The 13242-nt window shown below is 33.2% G+C and overlaps 1 protein-coding gene across 2 annotated transcripts in view; it reads left to right on the top strand.

The window, feature by feature from the left end:
• The window catches only part of fry (microtubule binding protein furry), an 83140-nt gene extending 70528 nt beyond the window's left edge, over positions 1–12612 (top strand). For both annotated transcript variants that reach the window (XM_081983475.1, XM_081983473.1), the window contains exons 32-34: positions 683–871; positions 922–1216; positions 12285–12612. In XM_081983475.1, the coding sequence (XP_081839601.1) occupies positions 683–871; positions 922–1216; positions 12285–12421 (621 nt within the window). In that variant the 3' untranslated portion in view covers positions 12422–12612. The remainder of the gene's footprint in view (positions 1–682; positions 872–921; positions 1217–12284) is intronic.
• Positions 12613–13242: the final 630 nt, after the last annotated feature.

The raw sequence follows: 13242 nt of genomic DNA, 5'->3' as shown, positions 1-13242 counted from the left end.
TAACGTGCCTTTTTTGTTAAAATTGTTTATTTCACATGTTTGATATGCGAGAAACAAAGATGTAAAAAGATGACGTCATTCTCAAAAGGTAAAAATCCGACTATACTGCTAATTCAGAATACCATTTTCTTAACAAATACACCGCAATAACACAGTACAGGAGTTTGCCAAATCATTAGGTAAATTCCATAATTTATATTTGAAATATTTTTGGTGTATGACCGTCCTTAGTTCTGTGGTTTTTTAAGTTGACATTGACAACGTCAGTGCCCTTGTGGTCGTAGGCGGCAACGCTGGGGGTGCGTTCAGAAATAGGGCTGGTGTGCGCACCGTGGCCTTTGTCACATGCCACCATATAGTTATGTAAATAAATTGTTCACGTGATCCATTTTTTCCCAAATTCTGTCACGACTTGTACACCGACGGCCATTCTAAACGCGATCCTAATCGTATCGAGTTTGACATTTCAGTTGTTATGGCGGATTTGAGAGATTACCTATATTATTTATTATCTACATAAAAGAGTATCAACTTCTAATTTGCCTGCACTTGGCATTAGTGGTAATGGACAGTGGTCGTGGACAAAGTATAGTATTATCCTCGTTTTTTATGGCCATTAATGGCTATCATAAAAAGCTCGTTGAATAATATACTATTGGTTCTTCTTTTGGTACTCTGGTAGTATTGTGACGCGGTCAAGACAACTTTGAAACTGGAAATGCTCAGCGGACAGCAATCTGATTTCCAACACGAACAGTATTTAGTTGATTTGGGCAAGGCGTTATACAAACTGTACTTCCAACTCATTTTGCTCGTTGAAGCGGGGAACAAAATGGTGGCTTCTTTACATTCAAGTTTAAGAAACGGAGAGGTAGCGTGTGTGTTTTAGTTTAGTACTTCTCATTAACACCAGCTCTTTAGTTCCGTGACGTCAGTCCAGATATCGGTGCAATCAAATCGGCTTTGACTCGAGCGTTGGAAGATATGGAGGCAGACGGAGGTGTGACGTCATCTGTCAGCGGTATCGTCACCTCCGACAATTTGGTTGATAATCTTTGTATGCTGATTGACAACGAAAAGTGGACGTCAACAGTTTTGTTCTACAAGTGCAATAAAGAGGCCTTCTTGAGGGAGAGTGAGGACGTGGGAGACCGAAACAACGACGTTCTGTCTATGGTGAATATTTATTGCCGCAAATTAGTGACGGAAAAACCTGGTAAGTACTGTCATGATTATTATCATCCTGAAGATGAGATTTATATGCCCGTATTTATAAACAATGCAATTTACATCGAGACTTGCTCAAGTTAGGTATTAATAATAATAATAATAATAAATCATTTATTTCTCCAATTAAGCATGCAAAACATGCAACTGAGGAAAACGTCAATACATTTACAAGAATCCTCAAATAATGCGAATACATCAAATTGACAAACTTAATACAAAACTACATAAATTACGTTACATCTAAAAACTCTTCCACACTGTAACAGTTTCTCTCAAGTAAGAGCCGCTTTAATCTAGACTTAAACACATTGACGTTAGGTGAATTTTTAATGGAATCGTCAATGCGGTTATAAAACTTACACCCGTTAAAGAAAATGCCTTTCTGGTATAACCCAGTTCTGTGATAATTCGGCAGCAACTGGTCCTTATTACGTGTATTGTGTGAATGCGATGTACGATAAGTTTCAAATTTGGTTTTATTTTTGAACACGAAAACACATACTTGATAAATATAAACAGAAGACAGAGGAAGAATTCCAAGTTTTTTAAACATAGGTCTACAGGACTGACGTGGACCTATCCCAGTCATTATCCTGATGGCGTACTTCTGAACTAAAAATATTCGCGACACATGAGCACTGAGACCCCAGTTTAGTATGCCATAACGCAGGTGTGAATGAAAGTTTGCATAATACAGAGATAGGAGCACATCAATTTTAAAGTGATTGGCCATAAATTTAAGAGCATAACAGCTTTTGCGCAGCCTACCACTGAGTATATTTATATGATCCTGCCAATTCATCCCACAATCAAAAGTAATGCCCAACATCATCCACGAAGTAGAGCAAGAAGATAAAGCATTATCCTTTCCCTCGAAAATACCAATTTCTCCAAGTGAACTTCTGTTATTAGAAAAATGAACAAAATTAGTTTTATTTATATTCAACTTTAAGTGATTTTTTTGGGACCATAAACAAATTCGATCGTAAATTATTTCTGTTTTCTTAATTACAGCGTCAGTACTCCGATCAATTATCAGAATATTTGTGTCATCCGCATATGCTGTGACCCGTACATCAGAAGCACCCTGCTCAATAAAGTTTAATAAATCATTAGCAAAGACCAAGAAGAGAAAAGGTCCAATAATAGACCCTTGTGGAACACCGGTAGTCAAAAATGAGCATTTACTCTGTTTATTATTAATGGTAACATATTGTCGTCTGCTGCACAGATAAGAGGAAATTAGGTTATTTATTGGGTTATTTATTGACCTGACTTGAGCATTGCTTGGTTTCATTTTTGACGTTTCAAAATAAAACTGTCTAAAATTGAAAGTAGAGGGTTTAAAAACTCAAATCAAAACACAATAAAAAAATCAAAAAGTTTGTGGTTTATTTCGTCAGCTTTTCAGGAAATAGATACTGTTTAAGTATAGTTACCACAAATTGTTCAAGTATAAACCATAGATCTTCAATATAATTAATAATTGCAGTATGGCACATGCTGATATAGATATATACCTATATGCATGTGCTGTTTTAAAAAACGCATTTAGCGCATTAGATGCGCATTTAAAAAAAATATATAAAAATTATATAGGGTGTGTCATGTGACAGTGGCCTATACCAACTTTCTTATTTTAAATACGACCCCCTGCATATTATTAGTTTTTTGGATTATTCAGAAAATTCTAGACATAATTCATGTACAATGTCCCATACCTGTCTTCAACTGTTTCGGAAATATTAAGTGTTTTCAGATGTATTATGGGGGTCCAGTTTTAAGTGTCAATAATTCACTATTTGATAGCCAATCAAAAAATAAGTTGACTTGCATTGTGTCATTTTTCTGAAAAACGTTTCCTAAGGAAGATACAGTCCTCCAAATTTCAATTTAAAAATTCGTTTTATAGTTTAAAACTGAACATTCAAGACTTGTGAAAGTCCAAATTTGTACTGAATAGTCTAAAAACTTTTTTACTACTAGGAATGGTCTTATGATTCGCTTTCTCAGACTGCCATCCTGGTTGAATGTCTGAAACTGGCATTCAAGAACTAAAAAAAGTCCGGAAATCAAGACAAAGATTGTATTGTGCATGAAACTCATTTTTTACTACTAAAAATAGTATAAAAGTTGACTTTTAATGCTAGAACGGACCTTACTAGGATTAAAGAGAGTCCAAAAGTATATTTTCAAGACTTTAATTGGTGTACAACTCAATTTTCTTCAACTTTCAACAAGTCAAGAAGTAAACTAAATTTTCGGACTATTTTATTTCTAAAAATGAGTTCTCAAGACTATCATTGTAGCATTTGGTACCAACATTTTTTACTTTTATTACTGAAAAAAAAAAACTCGATTTTTCAGTCTTAAAAAGCACTAAAAACAGTCTGAATTTCTTAGAGATGCTACAATTTATTGCACCTATGAGTGTAGAAGTCAATTTAATAGTGAATAAGCTTTAAATAACATTTTCAAGACTATGGTCAGAGGAGAAACTGGCTTTTAGGCCTGATAAGTCAAAAACTTTGTAAAAATAGTCTTGAACCTCGATTTGAGGCACTGAAAACAGCCTTAAAACACTAAAAACAGTCTAGTTTATTAAGAAATACCCGAATTTTTAGCACTGAGGTGTCTAGAAGTCGATTTAATAGTGACAAAGCTTCGAATGCCATTTTAAGTCTATGAAGAATGTAAAAATTGTTTTTTAAGTTTGCTATGTCAATAACTTGGTGAAGATAGTCTTCAAACTCGATTTTCCAAGCTGAAAGCAGTTTTGAATCACTAAAAATAGTCCAGAATTCGAAGAAAATGAAAAGCAAAGTAAAAAGCACGAAAAGTTAGTTTTCAAGACAATTTTCATGAATCTAATGTCAATGTCCTGCATCTAAGACTATTTTCAAGACTAAAATATTGGAAATTTGTCTTCAAATTATGAAAACTTACTTGAAATGCAAATTTTAAGCTTCTGATGTCACTTTTCATTAGTTCAGTGACATTTTGGGGTTCAAGTCAATTTTTAAGGTTTAAATGTATGAATTTGTAGTAACAAATTCTTGAAAAAGTAGTTTTTATGTCTACGAGTCAATTTTTAGTATTAGTCTCTCGATTTGCATGAAAACTGGTTACAAACACAATTTTTAAGCTTCTGAAATTATTATCTTTTCTAATTCAATTTTCAAAACTAAAGTCTTTTAGTTTGTCTGGAAACTATGAAAACTGGCTACAATAATATTTTTTAAACTTCTTAAGTGAATTTTCCGTTTCCAAGACAATTTTTAAGTTGGGTTGGGTCAGTTTTGGGTCTTTGACCGTAATAACGTGTAATAAAGTGCTTGTTCCAAATTTGATCAATATTGCTCCAACGGTCTGACAGTTATGACAAAAAAAAACGATTTTTTAAACAGAAATTTGAAGGACTGTATTTTCCTTAGGAAGCACTTTTCAGGAAAATGACATAATGAATGTCAACTTATTTTTTAATTAGCTATGGATTGGGGAATTATTGACATTTAAAACTGGACCACCCTGTATACAGTGCGGAACAGCCAAATGGAATAAATTGGATAACGAATAAATGAGAGCGTGTTGGGAAAAACGCTTGGACACGTCGATTTGTATTTTTAGATGCGCATTTATTAAAAAAAATAAAAATTATATAGGGTGTGTCATGTGACAGTGGCCGATACCAACTTTCTTATTTTAAATACAACCCCCTGCATATTATTAGTTTTTTGGATTCTTCAGAAAATTCTAGACATAATTCATGTACAATACGTTTTCAGATGTATTACAAAAATTAACATTAAAAAAAGAAAATTATTTTATTTCACAAATTCGCTACATTACACTCAATACTTATTTTCGCAAACATTTTGACCATCTCTTACATTGAAATTAATGTTTTTTTGTTTTTTTTACATTATTTGTGAAATAAAATAATTTTCTTTTTTTAATGTTAATTTTTGTGATACATTTGAAAACGCTTAATATTTCCGAAACAGTTGAAGATAGGTATGGGACATTGTACATGAATTATGTCTAGAATTTTCTGAAGAATCCAAAAAACTAATAATATACAGGGGGTTGTATTTAAAATAAGAAAGTTGGTATCGGCCACTGTCACAGGACACACCCTCTACATAATTTAATTTTTTTTTTAAATTCGCATCTAAAAATGCAAATCGACGTGTCCAAGCGTTTTTCGCAACACGCTCTCATTTATTCCTTATCGAATTTATTCCATTTGGCTGTTCCACACTGTATACAGGGTGGTCCAGTTTTAAATGTCAATAATTCACCAATCCATAGCCAATTAAAAAATAAGTTGACATGCATTATGTCATTTTCCTGAAAAGTGCTTCCTAAGGAAAATACAGTCCTATACAGGAAATGTGACGTGAGGTGTCATTTGTCGAAATGTCATTTTTTTGGGGGGCCACGCCCTGAAAACTGTCAAAAATGCCCTATTTACTAGGTCAGTGACAAAATGGCGGCAGTTAGAGCAAAACTGGCATTAAATTCGTGTTCCCCAGGTCAAATTTAGTGGAAAAAGTCACTTTGACAAGTCAAAATCCAATATGGCCGCGGTCGGTATAGTAGGCCAAGAAAAACTCCATTTTGAAGCAAAATTCAGTGCACTTTTACAAAAAATCCTCAATAACTCGCTTATTTGAAACATTCTGTATAAACATGTCAGATGACTAAAGATAGCTAATGAATGGGGCTATCACGTGACGCTGAGCGGACCTGGCTAAGTGGCACCGTTTGGCCGCTAGAGGGCGTCAAAGTTGACTTAAAATTTTCAGACATTTTTGTAAATATCTCCAAAACGGTTTGAGTTAGGGCTGTAAATTTTTTTCCCTTTATGCAACTCGGTAAAACGCAACTTTTATTAAAAATAACATTTTTTTGTAACAATCACCGTTTGACGGAAAAAAATAAAAAACTATATTCTTGACATTTTTCTAAGGGGGGACCCCAGGAATTTTTTTGGAAAAATTTTGAATTTTAAAAATTGACTTTCTCTGCCTTAATTACTTTAAATTGATGGTGGAAATGTGACGTGAGGTGTCATTTGTCGAAATGTCATTTTTTTGGGGGGCCACGCCCTGAAAACTGTCAAAAATGTACTATTAACAAGGTGGGTGACAAAATGGCGGCAGCTAGAGCAAAACCGACATTAAATTCGTGTTCCCCAGGTGAAATTTAGTGGAAAAAGTCACTTTGACAAGTCAAAATCCAATATGGCCGCGGTCGGTATAGTAGGCCAAGAAAAACTCCATTTTGAACCAAAATTCAGTGCACTTTTACAAAAAATCCTCAATAACTCGCTTATTTAAAACATTCTGTATAAACATGTCAGATGACTAAAGATAGCTAATGAATGGGGCTATCACGTGACGCTGAGCGGACCTGGCTAAGTGGCACCGTTTGGCCGCTAGAGGGCGTCAAAGTTGACTTAAAATTTTCAGACATTTTTGTAAATATCTCCAAAACGGTTTGAGTTAGGGCTGTAAAATTTTTTCCCTTTTATGCAACTCGGTAAAACTAAACTTTTATTAAAAATAACATTTTTTTGTAACAATCACCGTTTGACGGAAAAAAATAAAAAACTATATTCTTGATATTTTTCTAAGGGGGGAACCCAGGAATTTTTTTGGAAAAATTTTGAATTTTAAAAATTGACTTTCTCTGCCTTAATTACTTTAAATTAATGGTGGAAATGTGACGTGAGGTGTCATTTGTCAAAATGTCATTTTTTTGGGGTGCCACGCCCTGAAAACTGTCAAAAATGTCCTATTAACCAGGTCGGTGACAAAATGGCGGCAGCTAGAGCAAAACCGACATTAAATTCGTGTTCCCCAGGTCAAATTTAGTGGAAAAAGTCACTTTGACAAGTCAAAATCCAATATGGCCGCGGTCGGTATAGTAGGCCAAGAAAAACTCCATTTTGAACCAAAATTCAGTGCACTTTTACAAAAAATCCTCAATAACTCGCTTATTTAAAACATTCTGTATAAACATGTCAGATGACTAAAGATAGCTAATGAATGGGGCTATCACGTGACGCTGAGCGGACCTGGCTAAGTGGCACCGTTTGGCCGCTAGAGGGCGTCAAAGTTGACTTAAAATTTTCAGACATTTTTGTAAATATCTCCAAAACGGTTTGAGTTAGGGCTGTAAAATTTTTTCCCTTTATGCAACTCGGTAAAACTCAACTTTTATTAAAAATAACATTTTTTTGTAACAATCACCGTTTGACGGAAAAAAATAAAAAACTATATTCTTGACATTTTTCTAAGGGGGGACCCCAGGAATTTTTTTGGAAAAATTTTGAATTTTAAAAATTGACTTTCTCTGCCTTAATTACTTTAAATTAATGGTGGAAATGTGACGTGAGGTGTCATTTGTCGAAATGTCATTTTTTTTGGGGTGCCACGCCCTGAAAACAGTCAAAAATGTACTATTAACAAGGTGGGTGACAAAATGGCGGCAGCTAGAGCAAAACCGACATTAAATTCGTGTTCCCCAGGTCAAATTTAGTGGAAAAAGTCACTTTGACAAGTCAAAATCCAATATGGCCGCGGTCGGTATAGTAGGCCAAGAAAAACTCCATTTTGAAGCAAAATTCAGTGCACTTTTACAAAAAATCCTCAATAACTCGCTTATTTGAAACATTCTGTATAAACATGTCAGATGACTAAAGATAGCTAATGAATGGGGCTATCACGTGACGCTGAGCGGACCTGGCTAAGTGGCACCGTTTGGCCGCTAGAGGGCGTCAAAGTTGACTTAAAATTTTCAGACATTTTTGTAAATATCTCCAAAACGGTTTGAGTTAGGGCTGTAAAATTTTTTCCCCTTATGCAACTCGGTAAAACGCAACTTTTATTAAAAATAACATTTTTTTGTAACAATCACCGTTTGACGGAAAAAAATAAAAAACTATATTCTTGACATTTTTCTAAGGGGGGACCCCAGGAATTTTTTTGGAAAAATTTTGAATTTTAAAAATTGACTTTCTCTGCTTTAATTACTCTAAATTAATGGTGGAAATGTGACGTGAGGTGTCATTTGTCGAAATGTCATTTTTTTGGGGTGCCACGCCCTGAAAACTGTCAAAAATGTACTATTAACAAGGTGGGTGACAAAATGGCGGCAGCTAGAGCAAAACCGACATTAAATTCGTGTTCCCCAGGTCAAATTTAGTAAAAAAAGTCATTTTGACAAGTCAAAATCCAATATGGCCCCCATACTATATAATATAGTATAATATAACCCCATTTTGAACCAAAATTCAGTGCACTTTTACAAAAAATCCTCAATAACTCGCAAATTTCTGTTTAAAAAATCGTTTTTTTTTGTCATAACTGTCAGACCGTTGGAGCAATATTGATCAAATTTGGAACAAGCACTTTATTACACGTTATTACGGTCAAAGACCCAAAACTAACCCAACCCAACTTAAAAATTGTCTTGGAAACGGAAAATTCACTTAAGAAGTTTAAAAAATATTATTGTAGCCAGTTTATAGTTTCCAGACAAACTAAAAGACTTTGAAAATTGAATTAGAAAAGATAATAATTTCAGAAGCTTAAAAATTGTGTTTGTAATCAGTTTTCATGCAAATCGAGAGACTTTAATACTAAAAATTGACTCGTAGACATAAAAACTACTTTTTCAAGAATTTGTTACTGCAAATTCATACATTTAAACCTTAAAAATTGACTTGAACCCCAAAATGTGACTGAACTAATGAAAAGTGACATCAGAAGCTTAAAATTTGCATTTGAAGTAAGTTTTCATAATTTGAAGACAAATTTCCAATATTTTAGTCTTGAAAATAGTCTTAGCTGCAGGACATTGACATTAGATTCATGAAAATTGTCTTGAAAACTAACTTTTCGTGCTTTTTACTTCGCTTTTCATTTTCTTCGAATTCTGGACTATTTTTAGTGATTTAAAACTGCTTTCAGCTTGGAAAATCGAGTTTCAAGACTATCTTCACCAAGTTAGTGACATAGCAAACTTAAAAAACTATTTTTACGTTCTTCATAGACTTAAAATGGCATTCGAAGCTTTGTCACTATTATATCGACTTCTAGACACCTCAGTGCTAAAAATTCGGGTACTTCTTAATAAACTAGACTGTTTTTAGTGTTTTAAGGCTGTTTTCAGTGCCTCAAATCGAGGTTCAAGACTCTTCTTCTCTTATCTTTACAAAGTTTTTGACTTATCAGGCCTAAAAGCCAGTTTGTCCACTGACCATAATCTTGAAAATGTTATTTCAAGCTTCTTCACTATTAAATTGACTTCTACACTCATAGGTGCAATAAATTGTAGCACCTCTAAGAAATTCAGACTGTTTTTAGTGCTTTTTAAGACTGAAAAATCGAGTTTAAGACTATTTCCAAAAGTCAAGTTTCTTCAGTAATAAAAGTAAAAAATGTTGGTACCAAATGCTACAATGATAGTCTTGAGAACTCATTTTTAGAAATAAAATAGTCCGAAAATTTAATTTACTTCTTGACTTGTTGAAAGTTGAAGAAAATTGAGTTGTACACCAATTAAAGTCTTGAAAATATACTTTTGGACTCTCTTTAATCCTAGTAAGGTCCGTTCTAGCATTAAAAGTCAACTTTTATATTATTTTTAGTAGTAAAAAATGAGTTTCATGCACAATACAATCTTTGTCTTGATTTCCGGACTTTTTTTAGTTCTTGAATGCCAGTTTCAGACACTCAACCAGGATGGCAGTCTGAGAAAGCGAATCATAAGACCATTCCTAGTAGTAAAAAGGTTTTTAGACTATTCAGTACAAATTTGGACTTTCACAAGTCTTGAATGTTCAGTTTTAAACTATAAAACGAATTTTTAAATTGAAATTTGGAGGACTGTATCTTCCTTAGGAAACGTTTTTCAGAAAAATGACACAATGTATCCCGTTTAAAATGATGCACACATAATACATAATATTGGAAACCGTTGGAGATACAAAGTTGGTTAAATGGAAGTTACTAGAGAAGAACATTTTTGCTTGGTTTTCACCCTATACGAACGAAACGGTACTGATTTAAAAACTTTTAAACTCGGATTATTTTTAAAGCCAGTCTGCAACTTTTCTTCCATTCAAGCAACATTTTATTTCTTAGTTTTTCCGAAATCTTTATGTAATTACCTTTATCTGGGTCACCCTGTATATAAATTAGTGATATAATATAAACTAGAAATTAGTGATAATTATTATTTTTATAATGTTCAAGCTGTAACTTGGCAAGCTCAGCCTCTGCTTTTGCCTTTTCCCTTTCTGCTTGAATTTTTTGAAAACGTTGTTGTTCGACTTTTATTTTTATTTGATGAAGTTCAGCTTGTTGTTCAATGGCGTCACTTTGAATTATAGCACATTTTCGGTTACGAAAGGGAGTTGTTGGCGCTTAAATTATGCACCAATATATTATTTGAAATATACTCTCACTTTTACACTTGCTACCTTTTTTTAATATAGGTGAAAGAAACATTTTCCTTAAGAACGAATGTATTATTGCAATTGCCACTTGATTTCTCATCTTTATTCTTTTCTTGTGTAACAATGGCATCAACATCAATTTGTTCTGGTTGTGGAAGAAAATGTTATAATTATTATTATAATCAGTTTAGTCAACAAACAATATTATCAAAGACAAAAACTGTAACCTACAGTAAAAAGCAAAAGACAAACTACTTTTAGTTTCCGTTTCTTTTATGTAAGTAGCTGTGCTATCCCAGGGGCAAGAAAGAATTACATCCGCATATGGGGCAGCATATAGAGCAACCCACATAAATATTTCTATTGATCATCTTACTTCTGTTTTAAATTATTCCACAGTTTCTTAAGTTGGACAGCATTCCGGGGCACAGTTATTATAGATCCTTGGGAATTATACTCTGTAGAAATTTCTGTTCATTCTGCTTGTTTTTTTTTTTGTACAGTTGCAGCGTCGGTTCGTTTGTCCTCCACTAATTTGTGTTTGTCTACTAAATTAGCCAACAAAAGCTTCTCTTTTTGGGTATAGGCTGTTATTTTAGACATCAAAAAATTTCTTTGTGATCTTATAGGTAAAGATATGTATAAAATTATTGTTGAATACGTACCTCAAGGGAAATAATTAATATTTTAAAAAGAAAACCACCAAACCAAACTCAAATAACTTACAATCAACGCTCAAAATCTCCCTCACCTCCTAGTTGCATGATAATATCATCATAACTGGCATCAGATTCACCCTGACCATTCATTCTAATAATCTATTAAATAAAGAAAATTTAAATAAATAAGCTTGAATAAAAATTGTATAATAGGGATGCCAAGTTATTTTTAAGGTAAATAACTAAACCTATCTAACTTACTTTCTACCTAAAAATCCTGCTTCCAAATATATCATTGGAACTACAAATGTTTTTAATACAAAAAATTACAAACTACTTACAACTAATACTCTTCGTCAAAGAGTCCAAATTGTCCAAAATAAACCATCAGTTGACCAATTTTCTTCTTCTCTGTTGAGGTGGATTTTTAACTGCCTCCTCGGCTATCGATTTAACCACTTCTGGAATAGGTCCTCTATCACAATCTGCTCCATGTCATAACGTGGACTAGACGGTACAATTGCTGGTAGCACTCGGTATTACACCCAGTAACTTCCGTTCCGGAAGGAAAAAGCTTTCTAAGATCCCCTGATCTTCAATAGTCTGATTTTTGCTTGAATTTCTCTTTTTTTAAAATTGACTCTCTCTGACAATCCACCACCATAAAAACAAAAAAAAACCTTTTTTCCCACCTTTTAGCTCCACGTACCACCTTTTTCACCTCCTTTGAAGTTCATCAAGTAATACTGTTAATTTTCTTAATAACTACGTACAATCCTACTAAAACTAACTATAATGGTAAACACTTGACATCCCTACAAAAATGTACCTTTTCTATAAATTAAATAAATAAATTGTCTTATTTTTAAGACAGTACCTAACCTAACCAAACTTCTTTTCCCATTCTAATTCAAAAATTTTTCCAGAATGTTTTGTGATATCGAATCAAGATCTGGAACTGCAAGGTGTGTTTACACGAGTATATCAAGTGTCAGCAGCCGTTTCCGACTTGAATGACAGTTTTGACAAGGAGAGTAAGACAGGAGAGTCCAGCACCAAATAAAAGAATCACTTTTTAATATTTATAGTTTTTTTTTTTTGTATCCATGTAATCGAAATGATACCATTTTTATTTTTGTATTTTTTAAGTTGTAAACTGTACCAAATATCTCATGACAACCGTATTTTTTTTAGTACTCGTTATAGCAAATGTAGTTTGTACACGTAAAAAAATATAAAATTTTTTTGAAATAATTTGTTCCATAGACTTATTTGACCACCTTCCGTAGACCAATCGATTTTGTTTAATACGGAAAAAAAAAAAAAAAAAAAATAGCAATAACTAAAAAATAGCAAAATCATGAAAATTGATGAAAACATGAAAATTGGTCCAAAAACTAAAAAATAGCAAAATTATGAAAATTGATCAAAACATGAAAATTGGTCCAAAAACTAAAAAATAAGCAAAATCATGAAAATTGATCAAAACATGAAAATTGGTTCAAAAACTAAAAAATAGCAAAATCAATCACACATGGTGAATGAACCTAATTAAAATTCTAGCCTATATGGGGTTGTTTTACGAGCTCAACCATGGGGATCTCGGTTGTTTGAAGAGATACAAAGTCGGTTAAATTAGGGCAAAGATGCCCATTTTCGAGCTTTGTAAAATGTCGTTTTAAAAATTACAAAATTCCGACTACTTTTTTCCGAAAAAAACGAATATTTGGAAATAGTATATTTCATTACCAGTACAGAAATGAGGATTTTTCCGTGCGCGCGTGACAAATTCTCAAAACACACGGGAAGTCATGCAAGAACGGAAAATCCATTTCTGGACGAGTAATGAACGATATTTTTTATTATACTTAGGTACCTGAAATC

The sequence above is a fragment of the Ips typographus genome, linkage group LG7 (assembly GCF_016097725.1).
Source record: "Ips typographus isolate SLU linkage group LG7, UJ_Ityp_2.0, whole genome shotgun sequence".
In the NCBI taxonomy this organism is placed as follows: Eukaryota; Metazoa; Arthropoda; class Insecta; order Coleoptera; family Curculionidae; genus Ips; species Ips typographus.
This window is presented reverse-complemented; position numbering and strand designations above follow the sequence as displayed.